This window comes from Schistocerca nitens, chromosome 4 (genome assembly GCF_023898315.1).
Source record: "Schistocerca nitens isolate TAMUIC-IGC-003100 chromosome 4, iqSchNite1.1, whole genome shotgun sequence".
Classification (NCBI taxonomy): Eukaryota; Metazoa; Arthropoda; class Insecta; order Orthoptera; family Acrididae; genus Schistocerca; species Schistocerca nitens.
Window position 1 is genome coordinate 493,804,394 of NC_064617.1, and position 24,392 is coordinate 493,828,785.

Genomic DNA, 24,392 nt, shown 5'->3' on the forward strand with positions numbered 1-24,392 from the left:
CATCATCCCCCAGTGGAATTGCGGCATTTTTTTCCACCACCTGGCTGAGCTACGGCAATTACAAGAACTGTGGCGAATATAATATTCAGGCAGAGTTATTTATGTCCTGAACTTGGTATGTTGTGAACCTGTGCCCCTTCAAACTCCTCTCAAAGCTGTGGCTGTCAGGATACAGACGATGCAGGAAATAACTGTCTGCAAATTTCTCTCGTTAACTACACGTCACAGTGAACCCTATAATGCCCCATTTATAAAATGGGATCTCCTGAGCGCCCTTGCACATTGCCCCGACTCAGCTCCTGGGCCGGATGGGCTCCACAGTCAGATGATTAAACATCTCTCGTCTGACTCCAAACGATATCTCCTCATCATCTTCAACTGGATCTTTTGCAATGGTGGGAGACTACCATCACTCTGGTGTTAAAACCTGATAAAAATCCAGTTGATTTGGTTACCCTCACCAACGTTCTCTATAAGCTGATGGAACGTATGGTGTGTCGGCAGTTGGTTTGGATCCTGTAGTCACGTGGCCTACTGGTTCCACGTCAAGGCAGCTTCTGCCAGGGTCGCTCTACCACTGATAGTCTTATGTCCCTCAAGTCTGCCATCTGAAAAGTCTTTTCCAGGCGCCAACATCTGGTTGCTGTCTTTTTTGACTTACATAAAGAATACATGACCTGGTGACATATCCTTGCCACATTGTGTGAGTGGGGTCTCTGGGGTGTGCTCTCGATTTATATCCAAAACTTCCTCTCGCTTCATACTTTGTGTCCAAGTTGGTGCCTCCCATAGTGCCCCTCCCCCGTATTCATGAGAATGGCATTCCACAGGGTTCAGTATTGAGAGTGCATCTATATTTTTAGTGGCCATTAATGGTCTAGCAGCAGCAGTAGGGCTGTTGATGTCCCCATCTCTGTAAGCGAATGACTTCTGCCTTTCATACCACTCCTCCAGTACTTTTGTTGCTGAGCAGTGCCTACAGGGAGCCATCCACAAGGCACAGTCATGGGTTCTAGTCCATGGTTTCCACCTTTCAGCTGTGAAGTTGTGTCATGCTTTTCTGTCTGCATCATACCGTTCATTCGGAACCAGAACTTTACCTTGATGACGATCCAGTCATGGTAGTGCAGACATATTGATTCTTAGGACTGGTTTTCGACGCCTGATTGACCTATCTTCCTCTCCGTCAGCATAAACGAAGTGCTGCAGCACCTCAATGCTCTCCGCTGCTACAGCTCTACAGAGCCCTTGTTCAATTCCGTCTTGAATGTGGGAGTGCAGTTATTTTTCGATGGCGCCCTCAACATTGGGTTTGCTCTACCCAGCACACCACTGTGACGTTTGACTAGCGACGGGAGCTTTTGGAACGAGTCTGGTGACCAGCGTCCTGTTGGAGGCTGGGGTTCCTTCGTTTAAGGTTAGGCGTGCACAACTGCTCGACAGTTACATTGCATACGTTCGCAGTTCTCCTGCACATCCGTATTACCATCTCCTTTTCTCACCTATGGTGGTTCATCTCCCGCGTTAGCAGCCCAGGTCAGGGCTTAAAATTGCAATGCGTGTCTGATACCTTTTATCTGAACTGGAGTCCTTGCGTTTACCACCTATACTTGAGGTCCATTCACGTACACCTCTATGGTGTACACCCAGGCTTCGTCTTCACCTGGACCTATCACATGGCCCTAAGCACTCAATTAACCCCATGTTTCTCCGCTGCCACTTCCTGTCAATTTTTGACATGTACTGAGGCCATGAAGTGGTTTACACTGACTGCTCGATGGCTGATGGTGACATCGGCTTCTCGTATGTCCATGGAGGACATATTGAACTGCATTCCTTGTTCGGTGGCTGCAGTGTTTTCACTGCAGAGCTGGTGCTTGTATCTTGTGCTTTTGAGCACATCCGTTCATGCCCTGGGAAGTGGTTTCTTCTGTGTACTGACGCCTTGAGTAGCCTACAAGCTGTCAACCAAGCTGTTCGTCATCCTTTGGTAACGACCAGACAAGAGTCTATCTATGCCCTGGAACGGGCCCGTCGTACAGTGGTGTTTGTCTGGACCCCAGATCATGTCGGAATCCCAGGCAACGAACTTTGCTGACAGGCTGGCCAAAAAGGGTACATGGAAACCGCTTACAGAGATTGGTTTCTCTGAACCTGATCTGCGTTCTGTCGTAAGCCGTAGGGTTTTTCGGTTTTGGGAGACAGAATGGCATAACAGTACGCACGACTAACTACGTGTCATTAAGGAGACTACGAATGTGTGGATGTATTCCATATGGGCATCTCGCTGGGAATCAGTTGTCCTCTGCCGGATCCATATTGGCCATATGTGGCTAACGCATGGTTACCTTCTTCGTCGCGAGGACCCATCTCGGTGTCCTACCTTCGGTGTTGGGCGACAGTGCCCCAAGAGCAGCTTTAGTTTTGATGTTTTATTCGTGAAGGTGGGTTGTATCATTTGATCTGAGTTTTCACGCATGTCCTTTGTCCCTCAGTGTCCTCCACCCTAGCGCTTTTAGGGTGGAGGGTTTAATGTGTTGCAGTGTGGCTGGCTTCTTTGTTTGTTGCAGTGTGGCTGGCTTCTTTTTTTTTTTGCAGTGTGGCTGGCTTCTTTTTTTTTTTGCAGTGTGGCTGGCTTCTTTGTTTGTTGCAGTGTGGCTGGCTTCTTTGTTTGTTGCAGTGTGGCTGGCTTCTTTGTTTGTTGCAGTGTGGCTGGCTTCTTTTTTTGTTGCAGTGTGGCTGGCTTCTTTTTTTGTTGCAGTGTGGCTGGCTTCTTTTTTTGTTGCAGTGTGGCTGGCTTCTTTTTTTGTTGCAGTGTGGCTGGCTTCTTTTTTTGTTGCAGTGTGGCTGGCTTCTTTTTTTATTCTCGTGGTAGGCCAGCCACTATAATCTGCTTTCGTGTTTTACTCTCTTCTAACTGTTTCTTGCGTCTCTCTAATGTTTTCTTGAACCCTTTTGTTCCTTTTAGTGTTTCTTACCTTTCCTCCGTTCTTGTGATTTTTTTCTTTCTTTCTGGTTTTTGTTGTACGACTAGTTTGCTTTATTCTCCCCCTTGTGGAATTGTTTTATTTGGAACAAGGGACTGAGGACCAAGCAGTTTGGTCCCTTGCCCCCTCTTTTAAACCAACCAACCACCCTGTGGTAACATACTGTCCCCACCCCCTCTGCGGTGTCATCTCCTCTCCATTATCTCCTCCCACCCTGTTTATTTGCAGCCCTCTGCTAATGCATCCGCCTGTCTTTCTGCACTTCTCTCCTGTTCTGTTCCTTATTTCCCCCACCTCTGTGCCACACAACTTCCTGACACTGGGCCTGTTAGCTATCTAGTCCCTAAACACTCCACCAGACAGTGTTCCTCTCTCCCCACCCATACACTACTATCCCTGCCCCTTCCCCATCCCCTCCAAATTGCTGTTTGCGTCCCATGAGTTGTAGCATTCCAGCCTGAGATGTTGGAGTTGGCAGTAGAGTGTGTGCGTGCATGTGTGTGAAATCTATATGCGAGTGTGTATTAATTGTGCCTGTCTGCAAGTTGACATGTCCCATTGACCATATGTAGTAATCTGTCTTCCTTCATTGTTTATATTCAATATGATATTTAGTATTGTATAGTTATGTATGCCGCAAATAGTGATTTGTCTTCATTTTTAACAGGTGTTATGTAAACAATGGCTGCAACTATTGGATATGTGAACGTAATCAAAAGATCAGGGAAGGAAGGATCACGTTTCCCAGTTACTGAAGATTGCCTAATTGGTAGTGGACTTCATTGTGAAATTAGAATTCATTTAGCTGATGTTGCTGTGGAGCATTGTTTAATTCAGTGCCAGGAAGGGGGGAAGGTAAGTAGTATCACATACTTGTTAAAATTATTTCATAAATCTTATGTTTCAGAAATGCCCACATTCATTTGGTCCTGCAGCGTGTAATGAAACAAAATAATTTTAAAAAATCATTTTTAATTTGGGACGTTGAACTATTAACATTTGTATTAATGACACTACAGTGTGTTGTTAAAGGAGTGGAAGGAAAATGCTTAGTGACCAGTAAAGTACTGTGACATTCCCGTTCCCCTTTTTGATGTCACTGTTGATGTTGAGCCGCTACTGCTACAGCTCGGTCGGTGGAATGGAGACACGACGCACAGTGATGGTTGTCCCCGTCGGATAACATGGAACAGCACCTGAAAATCTCTAAAGAAAATTGTTCCTCACATAATGTATGGAAGTCCGTTTGCGAGACCGCACAGTCTTCTCAATGATGTGAATTCCTGATTTCAATTGTCTGTTATGGTTTTATGATTTCTTATGCCCGGTTAGTTAGTTATTGCAGTATTGAGTGAATCATTCATCATCGGCGTTGTTTCATACCACTGAAGCTAAGAAAAATTCATTTGCGGTTCAGTATCAGTAGTTGTTGTTACGTTGCTAGGTAGAATCGTTCACTACGGCACGACTGAAATAGAGAGATAATCTATAACGCTATCTTGCTTTCATGTGTCGTAATATTATTTTGGCAAAACACTCCTTTCAATGTTCATAAAGTCACTCTTTAAATTAAAATGTTCACAGTTAATTAATTTTGATCAACTATCACACAGTTCAATTAATGATGGAGCCAACATGTGAGATTTCCATTACTGACTAACAATTTTTATTGTTCCTTCTTAGCATTTAGTTTAATCATCACACCAATCGCACACCGCTGGATCAGATCAATTAAGATTCAAGTTCGGTGATCATGACAATTACGACAACTTTTACAATCGGCGTATTTGTATTATCTTCGTGTGGTCGTATTAATGTTTCCTACTTTAGGCTAATCAGGTATTGCAGTCTTAGATACTATGTCCATTCTCCGTTGTCACTGTTCACTTTGATGAAGGTTGAGTCCAACAGTATTATCTCCAATAATTAAGGTTCATTTACTCGTTGTACACTTATCAGAACATCGCTTCAGTTCAAGTTGTCAAGTCACAATAACTGAGAACAAAGTCCACACATCTCTGTCACGCAATAGTACTTTTTTTTTTTTTTTTGATAGAAACAATCTCGTAGCGTTCTGTTTGTAGTACTATAACGAACGGTGCTCTCTCACGACTTGATAGCTAGCAAGTGACTAACTTTTCCATGATCAAGCATTGTAGACACATTGAATTTCCTTTTCAATGCGTTTACAAATCCCTTTCACAACAAATGTTATCTCTGATTGACATATTATGTTGGACTTAACTTTTGTCGGGCTGATTTTCAGTTATTACAGAGATGTTTGATAGCTAATTAAAAATAACCTTTCTTTCTTTCTACCTTTATATGAGGACATTCTCAGTAATTATTGAAATTGTTGTTCACCAAACTTTAAGGTGTTATATGATTGTCAAAGTTGTCGTACCTGTCAGGATAACACTGTTCCCTACTTTAAATTATCATGACATTCGGGTTTCTTGGGGTGTTACATTACGCATTGTGCTACTGAAGGGAATGTCAGTATGCTGTGAAGTATCTAAAGTGGCTGTAGCAAAAGCTTATAGCACATGTTCTATTTGGGAGATTCCCAAGATCCTCATGTTAATGTTTATGGGTGTGATGAGATAATTTGATTTTGTCTGTTCATTGATTGTTGACAAGTTACAAATCCTTAAACAGTCACATAAGTTACCAGCAGTTTACAGTAAATTTTTGAAGAGTCCACCTTAGCTGCAGCTAACTTTTTTGCCCAATAGAACTGTTACATTCCTAGTAACATTGTTTATTTAATGTTCCGTTGTGAGGGCAACAGTATTGGTGGTGTGGCACTGAAGTTCTGTACTTTCTTCTGTGCACTTCAGGGTATAAAGAGTAGCAGAGGAAAATTGCAGCCAGTCACTTTGATAAAGCACTGACAAAAATGAAATACAATGTGCTATTCTTCCAGATTACATTAAGATGATGGAGGAGAAACTATATCTTGCAATATTACACATAATTGGGTTTTTCCATATTCTAGACCCATTCTAAGAAGAAAGAAAAGCTGTTTCACAAATAAAATGTGCTGTTACTAACTATAAACATGAGTTGGCGCATGTCTAAACAAGCAGTGCTATGATCTTGAGCTCTCAAATTCTGATAATTTTTCTGTGCATTAGTAGTAGTAGTAGGTGGTGGTGGTGGTGGTGGTGGTGGTGGTGGTGGTGGTTAGTTGCATGAAAAATCCCAGGTTATAATTTTTTGGGCTTTTCGTTTTTGAGTAAGCTTTAAAAATATGTGGTAATTGACAGTATTAATAGCAAAGCTGAATTTTCCCAAATTAAATTAGACAATTTCAAAATTGGATTTTTTGTTTGGAAAAAAGTCTGTTACTCATACATTGTTCGTTTATGTGTGTGCCAAATTTCAGTATGGTGTTCTTGTGGGAACATACTAAAATAAAATTTTATATTACTGGCATGTGCAGTACAAAGTACATACTGTAGTATGTAGAGTTTTGGACTTCTGACTGAGGAGTAATACATCAAAAACCAAATAATGCTGTCAAATTATTGTTGTTCATTTGGTGACAACTTATTAAATTATTGTAATTGTACATTTAAATTTACATTTGGCTTTCCCATGTCAACTGTGAATACATTTTCACATAATGCCATAACAATGTCTTAAAAAGAATATTAATAATTTAATTACACCTTCATTTTACAGATATATTACTGTTAATCAGTATTATTAATTAAATGGTGGTGTAGCTGTTACTATTTAATAATGTTAAATTTGAGTGCATTACAAAGATATATTTCTTACTCATCTTCAACAACAAAAATATCATGGTGATCCACTAACAATTTCATTATGGTCTATGATTATGTATTGTAGTTGTCTTTTACCAGATTCTGAGGCTTTTTTTTATTGCAGTCAATTTATAATAGTCATCTTGGTTATGAAAAAGAAAGAGCTAGTCTACAGAGGTGTATAAGTAAAGGTTTACTTCTGCTTTGTCATGTCTTCATAGCACAAAGGCTAGCTACCATTTGTTGTCAACAGCATAAGCAACAAATGCTCTAATCTGTTCAGGTGCTGGAGGATCTGGACCCACTTGAATTTTTATGTACAATAGAGCCCTAAAAATGAGAGACAATTTTTGCTGGACCTCTGACTCCCCATGAGTGTAATGTTACTATTAAACTCTTTTGGCCAAGCTACTATTTATGCTGCATGGTCATTTGTCACACATAAAAGGTGACTCATGGCCTATATGCTTTAGCCCATTCAAACAAGTGGAGGTAATTTTGCAATACTAAACCATGCTGTGCTTCCACAAATAATATGGAAGTTGAGGAAACCACTTTCATTTTATTTTGCATTTATTAAGCCATTGGTTTCATTCTGTGTGAACTTCCTCAAATGACAAAGTGGCACAAATGTGCCAGTGTCAGGATTTAAAACACTTTCCTAATGAACTGTTGAGATTCACTTGTTGGAATATGACAAGTACAATATCCCCCTTTGGCTGTGTTTGGTATTTGTATTCCAACATGTGCCTTTCAACATTTTACTGGGCGACCAAACGGGGAGGGGGGGGGGGGGTGCACAGTGGATGGAAAGAAATTCCTCTCGTTCACTACACGTCACAGTGAACCCTATAATGCCCCATTTACAGAAAGGGATCTCCCCAGCGCCCTTGAACATTGCCCCGACTCAGCTCCTCGGCCAAATTGGCTCCACAGTCAGATGATTAAACATCTCTCGTCTGACTCCAAACAATATCTCCTTGTCATCTTCAACTGGATCTTAATGCGATGGCGTCTTTGCATCGCAATGGCGGGAGACTACCATCACTCTGGTGTTAAAACCCGGTAAAAATGCAGTTGATTTGGTTAGGTATCTCTCCATCAGCCTCACCAACGTTCTCTATAAGCTGGTGGAACGTATGGTGTGTCGGCGGTTGGTTTGGGTCCTGTAGTCCTGTAGTCATGTGGCCTACTGGCTCCATGTCAGGGCAGCTTCCGCCAGGGTCCCTCGAGTCTGCCATCTGAAAAGTCTTTTTCCAGACGCCAACATCTGGTTGCTGTCTTTTTTGACTTACGTAAAGCATACATGACCTGGTGACATCATATCCTTGCCACATTGTATGAGTGGGATCTCTGGGGTGTGCTCTCGATTTATATCCGAAACTTCCTCTCGCTTCATACTTTGTGTCAAAGTTGGTGCCTCCCATAGTTCTGACGTTCACAGCTGCTCGCCAGTTATGTTGCACACATTCATAGTTCTCCTGAGAATACAAATTACTGTCTCCTTTTCCCACTCACGGCATTTCATCTCCTGCATTGGTGGCGCAGGTTGGGGCTCATGATCGCGGTTTGTGTGCGATCCCGTCTCTCAGAACTGTCGTCCTTACCTTTGCCCCTCTACTTGAGGTCCATTTATGTACACCACTTCCAAAGCTTCGTCTGGATCTTTTGTATCACCCTAAGGACTCCGTTAATGCCGCCGCTCTCCGCTGTCACTTCCTCTCGATTCTTGGCCTGTTCCGGGGCTCTGAAGTTGTTTACACCGACGGCTCGATGGCTGACGGTACTGTTGACTTGGCCTATGTCTGCAGAGGCCATATTGAACAGCATTCCTTGCCCGCTGGCTGCAGTGTATTCACTGCAGACCTTGTGGCCATATCTCGTGCACTTTAATATATCTGTTCCTGTTCTGGGGAGTCGTTTCTTCTCTGTTCTGACTCCCTGAGCAGCTTACAAGTATCGACCAGTGCTACCCTGACCATCTTTTGGTAGCGAACATCCAGGAGTGCATCTCTGCCCTGGAACGGTCCAGTTGTTCAGTGGTGTTTGTCTGGACCCCAGGACATGTCGGAGTCCCAGGTAACGAACTTGCTGACAGGCTGGCCAAACAAGCTATGCGGAAACCAATCCTGGAGATTTCCATCTCTGAAACATACCTGCGTTATGTCTTATGCCGCAGGATTTTTCGGCTTTGGGAGTCGGAGTGGCATGTCAGTATGCACAACAAACTGCATGTCGTTAAGGAGACTTCAAATGTCTGGAAGTCTTCCCTGCGGTCTTCTCGTAGGGAATCAGTTGTCCTTTGTCAACTCTGCATAGTCCGTACGGGGCTCCCACAAGGTTACCTCCACCGTCTCAAGGACCCACCTCAGTGTCTGTGGCTCCCAAATGACAGTCATCCAACTCTTGCTGGATTTCACAATTTTACCTGCTCTGCGTTGGACTTTTAACTTTCCCAGCATGCTACCTTTGGTGTTGGGCAACAATGCCTCAACAGCAGCTTTAGTTTTACGTTTTATTGGTGAGGGTGGGTTTTACCATTTTAGTGCAAGTCCTTTGTCCCTCGCTGTCCTCCACCCTAGGACTTTTAGGGTGGAGGTTTTAATGTGTTGCAGAGTGGCTGTCTTCTCTTTTTTTATTCTCATGGTCAGCCAGCCATGGTAATCTTCTTTCTTGTTTTTAATGGAATGTGGAAAAAAATCAAAGAACTTCCCAAACATTAAAAATTAATAACTAAAACCGAAAAGTCAAAAAAATCTTCAATTTTGGATTTTCTCTTGTTTTGATAGGTAGCATAAGATGACTACAGACTACAGAATTTTAAATCGAAAAGGTTCACATTTATTATTTTATTACTTAATTTCACATGGAATGATTGATACATATTTTAGACAATTAACAGGGAAGCTTCTTCTGGTCATCACTTTAACTGAAAGGTCAGTCTGTAGACTTTACCATGTAAAGGGGCAAAAGTCCGCCCCCCCCCCCCCCCAATAATTATCCACAATATATGTAGCATTTCTTAAACTGCAAGTCAGTGAAGTTCACATGTAGGGGCAAGCAGACAGTATAAATGCTGGAAAATATTTTCTGTTAGTCAGTCTGTGCGATATGGCTCAGGTTATTACAAGAAGTTGATGACACCCAGCCAGTAGCAGCAGCACAAAAGCAGGTTTCTTTTATATACTTATATTAATGAATACTGGCAAAGAGAGTAAACTCCTGATGGCCCAACAATTTCAACACACTTTAACACACTGATTGAGACTGCTCAGAAGTAAGCCTTGTGAGAGGGTTTGGGTCAGTAGGCCTCATTTTTGAAATATTAAATTGTACCATGGATTGTTTTACATTATTCTTTTGGCAGTTTCTCCCTAAACTTGGTCCTGACAGTGCATAATATATTCTAATTTTTCACTACTTGTTCATCAAAATATACACTGAAGAGCCAAAGAAACTGGTACATTTACCTAATACCATGTAGGACCCCTGTGAGTGCGCAGAACTCAACACAATGTGGCATGGACTAGACTAATGTCTGAAGTAGTGCTAGAGGGAATTGACAACTTGAATCCTGCAGGGCTGTCCATAATTCCATAAGAGTACGAGGGGATGGAGATCTCTTCCCAACAGCATGTTGCAAGGCATTGCAGATATGCTCAATAATGTTTGTCTGGGGAGTTTGGTGGCCAGCAGAAGTGTTCAAACTCAAGAGTGTTCCTGGAGCCACTCTGTAGCAATTCAGGTCACACAGTGTGTCCATTGTCCTGCTGGAATTGTCCAAGTCCATCTGAATACACAATGGACACGAATGGACGCAGGTGATCAGACAGGATGCTTACGTATGTGTTACCTGTCAGTCGTATCTAGACATACTAGGGGTCCTGTATCACTCCAACTGCACATGCCCCACACCATTACAGAGCCTCCACCAGCTTGAACAGTCCTCAGTTGACATGCAGGATCCATGGATTCATGAGGTTGTCTCCATACCTCTACACTTCCATCTGCTCGATACATTTTGAAATTAGACTTGTGTGACGAGGCAATGTGTTTCCAGTCATCAGCAGACCAATGCGGTGTTGACAGGTACAGATGAGGCATACTGTCATGTTGAACGATTCTCTTCAGTCGTCGATGGTCCCATTCCTGCAGGGTCTTTTTCCAGCCGCAGTGATGTCGGAGATTTGATGTTATACTGGATTCCTGATATTCACAGTATACTTGTGAAATGGTCGTACGGGAAAATCTCCACTTCATCGCTCATGCACCTGATATAAAATTACATTCAAATTAACTTAAATCTTGATTGCCATTGTAGCAGCAGTAATCGATCTAACAACTACACCAGACACTTTTCTTATGTAGGTCTTGCCAGCAGCAGTGCTGTCTTCTGCCTGCTTACATATCTCTGTATTAGAATATGTATGCTTATACCAGTTTCTTTGGTACTTCAGTGTGTAATTGTCTTCATTCTTTCTGCTCGTGTGTGTGTGTGTGTGTGTGTGTGTGTGTGTGTGTGTGTGTGTGTGTGTGTAATAGGTAACCAATTTGTGTAACTTTTTTCAATAACCATATTTTCGCTCCAGGCAAATGCCGGGATGGTTCCTTTCAAAGGGCACGGCCGACTTCCTTCCCCATCCTTTCCTAATCCGATGAGACCGATGACCTCGCTGTCTGGTCTCCATCCCCAAACCAACCAACCAATAACCATATTTTCATTCTCTCTATTAATTTACTGTTAACTTTAAAAATCTCTCTCTCTCTCTCTCTCTCTCTCTCTCTCTCTCTCTCTCTCTCTCTCTCTCTCTCAGCAATGGACAAAAGTTTTCACAAGAGGAAAGGTGATCATCATTCTTAAAAATCACTAGTGTAGTGGTTTCCGTTTGCCTTTTGCGTCCTCATGCTGTGATGTTTGAAATTACTTTGTGATTCTATTTTCAGCAAATAGAATTGTAGGGACCAGCTGCCATCCAATTGTCATTCTTTCTAGAGTGCTCCATGGCTTGCTTTGTTGCCTGTTTTATAGGTATGTGAAGCTTGTTGGCTGCACTGTCGCAAGTCATGAAGTAATTTTAATCAGAGTATAATGTAAAGTATTTAGCCTTCAGTTTCAGTTTCCCACTCAAAGGACAGTAGTGTAATTAAACCTTTCATAAATTGGTGTACTTCTTTCACTGTAAGCCATCACTCAGCCTATTGCATAATTTTCATTTTGAAAGTCATAGTAGTGGCTGAAGTAAATCAGAAGATATTTAGATAATTTGTAAAGTATTGACCACTAGCATGCAGTTACTATGAGTTTTTGAACACAGTTTTGTTAACCTGTAAAAGTTCGTAGCCTTCCACAGTCAGTGTTATCTTGGGTGAACCCACTGCATTGGTTAACTTGAAAACACCCATATAACTTGCTAGCTGTGCTGTTGAGGTATCTGTCCCGCCTTCTTGCAAGACATATCTGCCATAATAAACAGGTAGTATCCCATAGAGAATAATTTAGGTGGATGTAAATTCCATTATTCTTATTCGTATTTTTTTTATTATTTTTTATTTTTTTTTATGTGACTGAAATTACAGAGTATAGAAAGAGGATTTTCATTGTCTTAATGTGTTTTGTATTTTTTCGTGATAATTTCTCAGTATTGTTCCTTTGTGTCATTGCTTTAATTTTGCTGAAGTTTGACTTAGTATTATGCTGTTCATTTTCACAATAGTAAGATTGCTTCACATACCTACATCACACTTACTACCATCTGTTTTTATTCTGTTGCAGATTTTTTATTCATGGTTGTAAAGAATGTTATTTTTTGATTATAGAAATTTCTTGTGGAATAACATGTTTTTCATCCTCGAGTAATCCGTATCGTGGAGTTTTGCGAGGCTTCTATTTTGCATGTTTGTAGAACCAGTTATGTGTTCATATCATGTTTTGATCTTGTTTAGATCTCTTGCACTTTAAATCTGCTAGTGAATAATTGTCCCATTTTTATATGTTGTATGTATTTTTTTCCCAATAACACGTTATTGTAGAATGAAATCCTGTAATTTTAAAGTAGAAAAATTGTCAGTTGTGATTATTGCTTAATATTCTTCCTTACAGTGCTCACTAAAGAACTTATGTAAACACATGCCAACTAAACTAAATGGTAGTGATGTTACTGAAGTTGCAATACTGCACCACGGAGACACTATCAGCGTATCGGACCGTTTGTTCCGTTGGGAATATGAAGAACTACCACAAATTTCTTCTGTTATGAAGCCAACTGTGGCACTGCTGCCACGTAATGTGACAGGTAATCCTTTCTGTTAAGTCTTTGCGTTGAATTTGTCATAGTGCCCTACAAAATTTTTTGTGAATATAAATGGTAAGTATTTTGTCTGTGACATATTGTTTGTGGAACTGGTGCTTTTGAAGTATAATCCAACACCTGGCTGCATGAAGTTAAAGCTTTCTGCCAAATTTGAGTCCAGTTTCTTGTTCAAATTGCGAAATACCAAATGTTGCTGAGTCAAAACCCCATTCAAAATAAACAGAGATGTGATATCATGACCTTGTCTTTCCTGAGTACGCAGTTTTGAAAAAGTTTAAGAATAATAGAAGCCGCAAGTAGTAATTGCAAAGACTTCATTAGAGATAAGGTGTTGTCTTCTTTGAATTGAGTAAGGAACATCATAATTGGTACATGGCATTCCAGCTCAAATGATTGACATTGTAGTGGAACATTTGAATATCCCAACTTAGAGCCTGAGTAAGGCATAATTCATCCCATTTAGTTCCCTTCCCGTGTCACTGTCCTATATTTGCTGCTTTTATCTACGTATTATCTGTTTCTGTCACAGTCTGTCTAGTAATTTTTTACTTTGGCTTTGCCTGTTAAAAATTTCCACCTTTTTGAACACCGGCATTTCCTCTTGTTGCTTTATTTTGAACAGGTGTTGAGAGCTGTAAAGCTAAGGTGTATGTGTTAAATGATGCTAATCGAATTTCAAATAAAATTTTACTTTACCTTAAATTGTTAGTGGTAGAATTGGCATGTGCTGTCATGCCTGGCGTGAGTTCAGTACTACTGACACCTTTTCACCTACAAAATAAGAGTGCGGTATACTTAACCTTGTACTTCATATTGTAGAAATCAAAACTGTGTAGTTAGTATCTCCAGGTTCGTCATCACAGCCATGCAGAAATTTCTGTAGTTAATTTTTTGATGTTAATTGCAACAGATAAGGAATAGGACATTTGTTTCAGTAATCTCTATGGTTTAGTTATTGCTTTTTGACTCACTTTTGTATCACACACATTAAAGTTTCAGCTTGGGCACAAACATTGAACCACACTTGAGTAAAATTTTCATCAATCTGAAAATTGTTTTGAACACCACAGTGCTTTGTCAGGCACAGTCCTGTTGGAGGTGGTATGCGTTGGCCTTCCTCCAACTTGTGAACTGACTTACCGAGCCAGGTATAAAGGACCTTCAGTTTAGCCAGAATCCGAACTACGTTGTAACTAGGTGTTTTTCATATCACCAAAAATTGCCAGAGGTGAAAGGCAGTGATGATTGACAGATCAAAATATTGAGGGGGGCCACACCGTGGTTCAGGTAAAAAAAAATAGATCTTCGGTTTTCATCATATTTCTATAGATAAAGGTTTTATTTAAGTGCTCTGAAAAGGATTTTGCTGAAAAAATGTTTATATCACCATTTCAAGGGAGTTTCAACAAATTTACTGTAAGTGACAAGGGGTGCAGTAACATTATTATAAATTTGAGAATATTATCAGATGTAATTTCTAAATTTGTACAATGTAGACAGTGTGGTGAGCCACAGAGTGAAAATTTGTGAGAGTGCCAGTGGGAGAAAAGGCCTAGAAATTGCTTCGGATTTAATTTGCGGTAAATGCTCAGCTGTGATTTCATTTATGAGTTCTTCAAAACCATATGCAAGTGGCCCTTATGAAATCAATTCTAGATTAGTTTCTCTTACAGTCCATTGGCAAGGGCATGGCTGCAGGGAGAACATTTTGTTCAGTGATGAACTCACGTCAGCCACCAAATAAATTTGAAAAACTGACTGCAATATTAGATAAAGCTGTATGTGAGGTAGGTGAGGAAAGCATGAAACTGGCTGCTGGGGAAGCAGCGGAAGAAAATTATGGATGTTTGGATAGTGCAGTTGCACTTGATGGAAATTGGCAGAAAAGAGGACATACTTCTCTGAATGGAATAGTGACTGCCACGAGTGTAGACACCGGTAAAGTGTTAGATGTGGAGATAATGTCTAAATATTGCAAATGTTGTAAAGTCAGTGAACATAAAGAATGCAACTGTGGCTAATTTTAGAGGAACAAGTAGTGGTATAGAATTTCAGGGAGTACAACAAATATTTCATTGCTCCATAGAAACAAGAGGTATACGGTACACCAAATATTTGGGCGATGGTGACTGTAAGGCATACAACAATGTGGTGAACTCTAAGCCATATGGAGATGCCATTATTAGCAAAATAGAATGTGTAGGCCATGTTCAAAAACGTTTGGGAACAAGGTTGTTGAAACTTGATAAGAGAGGAAAAAAATTAGAAGGTAGAGAATTGTTGGCCAGACAGGGTCAGTTAACTAAAACTGAAATAGAAAACTTGCAGGTATACTATGGACAGGCAATTACGAGAAATAAAGAAAATCTGGAGGCGATGAAGAGAGATGTTTGGGCCACATTCTTCCGTAAGTCCTCTACTGATGATGTCAACAGCACAATTTGGAACCGCCTTCCTAAAACTGTATTTGTAGGCATGCATACAATGAAACTAGGAGTTCATGATGCTGTTATTACATTCAATTGTGGTAATATTAGAAAGTGTTTGGTACTGAAAAAGCTGATAATTAATTCTGGTGAAAGTATGATCACTGGGCTACAACATCGTGATAAAATGAGGATAGCCGATGCAGACAGGTCTGCATCTAATATGGCCACGAAAGCAAGACAAACATCCAGGAAGGTGAAAAAGGAACTGGAAAACCTGCTAGAGGCCAAAGACGGACCATCATATGTAGCAGGACAGTTTTAATTAACTGTACAAATTTCAAAAGTTTTTTGTTTAAAGTCGATTTCCTGCAAACTAAAATTTTCAGTACATATGCCCCATTATATCAGAAACTATCATAGATAAATGAATGAAATTTTCAGAGACTCTGGATAACATAAAAAGCCACCTCTGGTACTACATTCATTAATATTCCCCATTAGGAAGTTCACAAAAAATATTTTCTGCGGAAAAACTTAATATTTTTTGTTAATAAATTTTAAAAAAATATTTCTTAAAAACTTTAAAATGGATAAAGTAGATTTTAGTGCAGTTTATTCTATTATCATAATGTAACATACAGTAGAAATATGAAGGTCTTGCATCAAATAGTTTTTTCTCTTCAGAAATAGGTCAAATACTTGCTTAAATTAACATGGATTAGATAGGCAGGGTGTGGTCCCCTTAAGATTGACCAAGAATTGAATCTAATATAGATTTGTAGTCTGGCATATTATTACTGAGTCACTTCAAAGAAATTATATAACACTCCTCATAACATACCTTTCACTGTATTTCTGTCGAACGTAACACACCTCTCCAAAGTTGACGTCGTTTCTTTTATATTGACTTCTTCATGTGGGTCACAGGTGATTATTCAGATTTAGCTTCAATGATAACTTAAATGTAGTATGTCCACTTTTTCGTGGAATGCAGTTTAGTGTTCATGTTTTAACAGTGGAAGGAACTTGATTGTGTTGGTTGTTGTAGATACTTGTCAAGATAAAATTAGAATTTAATGTTTTCTCTCTTCTCAGCATGACTTTTAAAGTTTTAAATCATGTTTCATTGTTAATAAAAATACAATTCATGTTAGTACCAACATTTGTGTCAGCTAAGCGTGTTTAGGAATTTAGGTTTTAGGCTTGATCTCTGGCTGTGTCAGAAAAATGCCTGTCAGTCATTCTGTAAACAAATAATCATTCATCCAAGCACTTCTCTGAGCTTTGTAATCAACAAGAAGTGCTGACGTATTTATGTTTTTGAAGGGTCTTGGTTTCTTAGATTCGCCAATTACAAACAAGGGTAATTTTTGGTTACCGTGTGTGTTGCTGCATGTTGCAATGGTTGGCCTTTCTTCTGCTAGTTCTGTGGCTTTGACTGTTTGATTCTTTGAGGCAAGAGACTTTTGAGGGAGAATTTTATAGTTCAGTTAGTGTTGTGTAATTGATCAGATACCAGTTTATCTTCTGAAGTTATTTTTTCAAAATGTTCAACAAACGCTCTACCTGCATAGTCATCAGCAGAAAGTTTTTCACCTGAAATAGCAACTTGTCTAATGCCGTGACAGTTTTACCACCAGTGAAGCCGATCTTCACTTGTTTGGAACTTCCTTCTTCACCTCCCAGTTTTCAATGCAATTGAAAATTTTATTTATTTTTTAGAGGACCTGAAAGTGGGCTTCCTTTACATATTCCCCAACAAAACCAAGCCCACTCAGTGTCATCAAAGAGCTCAAGATTCGCCCCCCACCCCAATGCTTTTCTGGTTCTTCAAGCATTTTCACATCTACAGTTAATAAAAGAACTTAAAGATCTCTTTGTTCTTTTTCCAGTCTTTTATGGTTATCACTCCAGCATCAATTTCAGAAGCTAATTTAGTGGGAAGAGCATGGTGATGCAGTGGTTAACACACTGGACTTTTCTGGAGGATGACAGTTCAAACCCACGTCCGGTCATTCAGGCTTAGGTTATACGTGATTTCCCTAAATTACCACAAGCAAATGTCGAAATGGTTCCTTTGAAAGCGCAGGGCCAATCTCCTTCCCAACCTTTGACACATTCCAGTCTTGCGTTGTCTCTAATGACCTTGATGTCGATGGGACGTTAACACTAACCACCACCACCTCCTCCTAATTTAGTAAGTACCTCACCTTTGAACATAACATTTAATTTTCAGATTTGTAGCCATTTTTAGTCTTCCAGTATTCCTCATGCTTCTTAATCACAAGTCAGTAAACTGTATAAAACTGGACTCCAACTTTAAAATGAACAGGAATACAATAATAAACATAAAAAGTATACAGATAAAACTGCAGATTCGAGTACAGTAAAGAGAAGAGTCTAACAGTACAGCAGTCTGTCAGCTGAGCATGTGGGAGGAGCATGACTCAGACGGACACCTGCTTTGATGAGTAAAATCAATTGATACTGCTGGCACTGTTCGGCATGGAGCACAGACAGATGGTTGGACACATGGGCAGATTATCTGAAGAGTCGGTTAGTTAAAGGCTGGATAATAAACATTCTACTGTACTTACAATGTGTGAAGTGTCACCGCGTAATTCCGGTAATGGCCACAGGAAACTTAAGTGCAATAATATTGTGATTGGGTGATACCAACTATGTAATGGGAGTGATGGATGCATGGCTGTTTATGAAGTGTTGTTTAAAGTCAGATGGAGTTTTGTAACAAAATGGATTGTCAGAAAGGAAGATGTTGAATGTGACTAAGCAGTATATATGTAATTTTGTCCTAAGTAAAATTCAACATGATGATGAAAGCTCAGCAAAAATTCTCAGTGATTCAAAAAAATAAAGTCCCCACCCTGGCTAAGACTCGTAGTATACTTATTACTTTACAGTTTGACACTACATTTTTTTTATAATCCAAAATTATTATTGGTTATTATTTGACATAAAAACTTACTCCCTCAATTATGAACTTAGTTTCATAATGTAATGTGTGTTCTCGTATTTACAGATGATACGGGATCTTCAAAGCGACTGGTGGCTGTTGTATCACCACAGATCAGAGAAAGACAGGTAAGTTGACATTGAAGATGAGCTTACGTTGTTAGGTTGTTTTAGTCTGTAAGACAATGCTTTGTTTTTTGTATTTTATGAAAAAAATGTTGCATATGTATGCTAGTGGAAAGTGCCAAAATTTAATTCCAATGCTTCAGTCCTTCATCATTCTCAGTTAATACAAACTGTCTTTGTAATAGTACAATGTTATAATAAATTAATCAGAGTTTGAAGCAACATCTTAAGAGTTGCTGTAGCTATATTATTTGACATATTGTCATAAGGCTTTGCACACAAACGGGAAAAACTTTTTTTAAAAAAATATATTAAATGTGCCCCCCCCCCTCCCCTGCTGATTCTATAGATATAAATTAATTTATAAAGTTCTTCCCACATTTGGCTTGGTATGTTCCTGTCAATCTGTTCAGAATCACTGTTGATTTGCAGTTCTGGTAGGTTTGTTGCTAGAGGACACACACATACGACATAATCCCACAGAGAGAACTTGAATAGGGCTAGGTCAGGAGAGCATCGAGGCCATAACATGATGCTGATCATCAACCCCATCACAACCAATCCATCAGTTTCTCAGTCTTCTGTTTAAGAATTCATGAACATCATGATGGAAGAGGGCTGGAGCACCATCCTGTTGGTTGATGGAATCCAAACTGTTACTCTGCAGTTGCAGCATGATCCAATTTTCCAGCATGTGTAGAGGTGTATCCTGTAATGATCTCTTTGCAGAAGAAAGGGACAGTGAACTTTTAATTGTGAGATTGCCAAGAACACCTTAACTTTAAGTGAATCTTGAGTGTATCATTGTACGTGCAAACAAAAATGACATTCAGCGCAGTGGCTGTTGGGAGCGACTGCAAAGGCATTTCCCATTTACTGTCACTTCCATCGGCCAGCGCACTGAGTGTCAACTTTGTTTGCGCGTTTAATACACCATAGCATGGGATTCTCTGCCCCCACCCCCTCTGGGAGTCACATATTGTGCGTGTTCACTGTGCCACTAACAGTTAATGTTGCTTTATCACTAAAGCTGAGTTTGCCATAAAACCTGTTCTCTTCCAAAAGCTGTTGCAACATGGCGAGGGTCTGACTTTGTCTTCAGGGGTCAGGGCTTGTAGCTGTTGCAAAGGGTAAGGCTTCAGCTTCTGTTTCCTTAAGCTCTTCCAGGCGGTCGGTTGCAGTATGTTCACATGTCTGCATGCTCTGTTCGTTGACTTCTATGGGCTACATTAGCAACTTACCTCCATACTGTCAACCGTTTCTTCACCCAGTGCAGGCTGACCCATTGATTTCCGCTTGCAGAGCCATCCTGAAGTTTTAAAACTGTGCATACAGTCACCAAATTGAGATGAAAGTGCGGCTGCTATGATACAAAACTTTTTCTAATTTTCCTGTATAAGTGTTGAATTTTGTGACAATATGTTAGTTTATGTAGGTACAGTGAACAAATGAAATTGCTTGTCATTGAAAATAACCATGTATTACACTGGCTCTTAGTTCTAAAGTGACTAATTAATTTTATGGTAAGGACAAACTTTTCAATGAAGATAGTTTATTTTCCTTTGTTGCAGTTTTGATTACTCTGAGGAAGTGACCCTGCTATTTGTGTAATTGTGGGGAGGGGGATGAGTGTGTTGACACCATTATAAGAAAAGTTAAATTACTGTAAGAGGTGGATCATAAACTATATGTTTGAAACAGTATGCAGTGTAAATACGAAATTGAAGCCTCAAGTAAGTCATTAATCACCTCCACAAAGTTAAGAAAAATGACAGCCAGTGGACTGAGATTCAGGGAAGAACTGAAGGACATTGGAAGTATGACACTAAGAGGAGAATGGATTTTTGTAGAAAGGCTTGAAGAGTTGAATTGCTTGTCTGTAATTAGTTTGTGATTTCCAGTCATAAATTGGTGTTGGGTGATTTTTGTCATATGTCTATGGTGAGTTGTAATGTAATAATACCTCACCATTACTGTAGAAACAGCAACATTAATCTCCTAGATTTTGCTATTCTGTAATTGATGTCACAGAAAGGATAGCAAATTGAGATTTTTTTTCTATTTGCATTAATCCCTTAACAAAAAGCCCTGGGTTATCATCATGTTGTTATTGTCACTGAATCTTAAAGTCCCGAATGTAATCGGGTAATTTAAGAGCTGCTAGAGAGCACCCATTCCTCTATTTGTAACATGGCTGCCACGTTTTGATTGAGGTGGATGTCCTTACTGTATGAAGCTTAGGATAGTTGAAATCAAATTATATGCTTTCAGTCTCTATTTTGTATTATTGTTTGGGCCATTCTTTGGGAAATGGATGGCCATATTAATCGTGAGGGTGACACATTGAATTGAATTTAGCAGCTCAGAAAATGAAGGAGGGTGTGATTTTACTTAATTAGCGACTGAAAGTGATGATAGTTCATCAGGTGACTGACAGGTGCTTGCCAGTAGTAATAGATAAATGTGTCCACTGTGCACCACCCAGCTCTTCTAAGATTTCCATTAACAGAAAATTGTTGTGAAATACATGTTTTCATTTGATATGCGTACAGAAGCTTAAAAAACAAAGAAAAAAATGTCTCAGGATGTGATCAAAGTTCAGTGCCCAAGTACACTCTGGATTTTATTAATGGTGATGTTCAAAAAGTGTAACTCAATAGTTTGAGCTTCAAAGGCTATCTTTATACGTCTATATGGAATTTCATTCATTACAGGAGGTTTTTCACTAATTAAAAAAATACTGATCCTTTAACATAACAACAACATTCATAAAAACAAAAACAGTGTGGGGTTAGGGGATACTACCCACTTTCGCCAATATTGGTTTTTATAGTAATTGTGTCATTAGAGAAAGTCCTGGTACACTATGTACGAGGCCTATTCAAAAAATTGTAATTTCACACCAATGGTGTGTTGGAGCCAAATACAGTTGGTATCCATGCGTACACAGCTTTTAATGTGTAACTGCCGGAGATTTCATTGTTGTATGTCAGTTATTGTTCAGTGCTGTATTGAGTAGAATGTTGTACAGTTTGCGAATTTAGAGATAACAGAATTAGAGGAGCAACGTGTCTGCATTAAATTTTGGGTGAAACTCAAGAAAATCGTAACAGAGACACATAAGTAGTGCAAGAAGTGTATCATAATGGGTACTTAAATCCTACTCCATGTTACCAATGGTTCATACGGTTTAAAAATGGCTGAACGGAAGATAACTATGATCGTTGTTCAGGATGCCCTTAGATGTCTAGTGATGTTTGTCGGGAATGTCAATGAAATTGTGTGTGCCAATTGGAGACTGACTGACAGATTGCAGAAGAATGTAACATTTCAGTTGGATTATGTCATGAAATCTTGGAATATATAAATGAAACAGATAGATTGCTACTCACTATATAATGGAGACGTTGAGTCACATTGGCGCAACAAAAAGAATGCTAAACAGATAAGCTTTCAGCGGAAAGATTTAACTTGGGAGGGAAAAACAGGACAGGTATACACACACATCCATCAGAGCGCGCGCACACACACACACACACACACACACGTGTGTGTGTGTGTGTGTGTGTGTGTGTGTGTGTGTGTGTGTGTGTGTGTGTGTGTGCGCACTCTGATGGATGTGTGTGTATACCTGTCCTGCGCATATATCCATCCGCACATACACAGACACAAGCAGACATTTGTAAAGGCAAAGAGTTCGGGCAGAGATGTCAGTCGAGGTGGAAGTACAGAGGCAAAGATGATGTTGAAAGACAGGTGAGGTATGAGCGGCGGCAAATTGAAATTGGAAGTTAGCGGAGATTGAGGCCTGGTGGATAATGGGAAGAGAGGATATACTGAAGGGCAAGTTCCCATCTCCGGAGTTCTGACAGGTTGGTGTTAGTGGGCAGTATCCAGATATCCCGGATAGTGTAACACTGTGCCAAGATGTGCTGGCCTTGCACCAAGGCATGTTTAGCCACAGGGTGATCCTCATTACCAACAAACACTGTCTGCCTGTGTCCATTCATGCGAATGGACAGTTTGTTGCTGGTCATTCCCACATAGAAAGCTTCACAGTGTAGGCAGGTCAGTTGGTAAATCACATGGGTGCTTTCACACATGGCTCTGCCTTTGATCGTGTACACCTTCCGGGTTACAGGACTGGAGTAGGTGGTGGTGGGAGGGTGCATGGGACAGCTTTTACACTGGGGGCGGTTACAAGGGTAGGAGCCAGAGGGTAGGGAAGGTGGTTTGGGGATTTCATAGGGATGAACTAAGAGGTTACGAAGGTTAGGTGGATGATGGAAAGACACTCTTGGTGGAGTGGGGAGGATTTTATGAAGGATGGATCTCATTTCAGGGCAGGATTTGAGGAAGTCGTATCCCTGCTGGAGAGCCACATTCAGAGTCTGATCACACCTACAGCCCTTGTCAAAGATTCACTGTCCTACACCCGTACCCTCTGCTGGAAATATCACTTTGCCACGAAGAAAAATGATCCTAATCCTACTCCTAATGATCCAACTCCCCAAGACACTATCCAAATTGAATCCTGCCTGGAACAGTTCCATCCTCAGTCACAGCGGGACCCACCTCCTCTTCCTCAAAATCACCCTCTCCAAACTTTCCAGGAATTACTGACTTCCATCCTTGCCTCTCAGTCCTTCTTAAAAAAACTTAATCGTACTCCCAACATCACCACTGCTGAAGCCCAGGCTATCCGCGATCTGAAGGCTGACTGATCCATCGTCATTCTTCCGGCGGACAAGGGTTCCACGACCGTGGTACTTGATCGTCGGGAGTATGTGGCTGAGGGAATGCGTCAGCTTTCAGGCAACACTACTTACAAAGTTTGCCAAGGTAATCCCATTCCCGATGTCCAGGCGGAGCTTCAAGGAATCCTCAGAACCTTAGGCCCCCTGCAAAACCTTTCACCTGACTCCATCAACCTCCTGACCCCACCAACACCCCGCACCCCTACGTTCTAGCTAAAATTCACAAATCCAATCATCCCGGCCGTTCCATTGTAGCTGGTTACCAAGCCCCCACAGAACGTATCTCTGCCTGCGTAGATCAACACCTTCAACCCATCACATGCAGTCCCCCATCCTTTATCAAAGACACCAACGACTTTCTCGAACACCTGGAGTCCTTACCCAGTCTGTTACCCCCGGAAACCATCCTTGTAACCATTGATGCCACTTCCTTATACACAAATATTCTGCATGTCCAGAGCCTCGCTGCGATGGAGCACTTCCTTTCACGCTGATCACCTGCCACCCTACCTAAAACCTCTTTCCTCATTACCTTAGCCAGCTTCATCCTGACCCACAACTTCTTCACTTTCGAAGGCCAGACATACCAACAATTAAAGGGAACAGCCATGGGTACCAGGATGGCCCCCTCGTACGCCAACCTATTCATGGGTCACTTTAGAGGAAGCCTTCTTGGTTGCCCAGGCCTGCAAACCCAAAGTTTGGTACAGATTTATTGATGACATCTTAATGATCTGGACTCACAGTGAAGAACAGCTCCAGAATTTCCCCTCCAACCTCAACTCTTTTGGTTCCTTCAGATTCACCTGGTCCTTCTCCAAATCCCATGCCACTTCCCTTGACGTTGACCTCCACCTGTCCGGTGGCCAGCTTCACACGTCCGTCCACATCAAACCCACCAACAAGCAACAGTACTTCCATTATGACAGCTGCCACCCATTCCACATCAAACATTCCCTTCCCTACAGCCTAGGTCTTTGTGGCAAACGAATCTGCTCCAGTCCAGAATCCCTGAACCATTACACCAACAACCTGA

General features: G+C 40.6%; 1 protein-coding gene across 1 annotated transcript in view; it reads left to right on the forward strand.

Moving 5' to 3' along the window:
• LOC126253419 (proliferation marker protein Ki-67-like) overlaps window positions 1-24,392 on the forward strand; it is an 85,398-nt gene that overhangs the window by 20,537 nt on the left and 40,469 nt on the right. Inside the window, exons 2-4 of the mRNA XM_049954743.1 lie at window positions 3,655-3,842; window positions 12,861-13,053; window positions 18,541-18,602. Coding sequence (XP_049810700.1) covers window positions 3,669-3,842; window positions 12,861-13,053; window positions 18,541-18,602 — 429 coding nt within the window. The 5' untranslated portion in view covers window positions 3,655-3,668. The remainder of the gene's footprint in view (window positions 1-3,654; window positions 3,843-12,860; window positions 13,054-18,540; window positions 18,603-24,392) is intronic.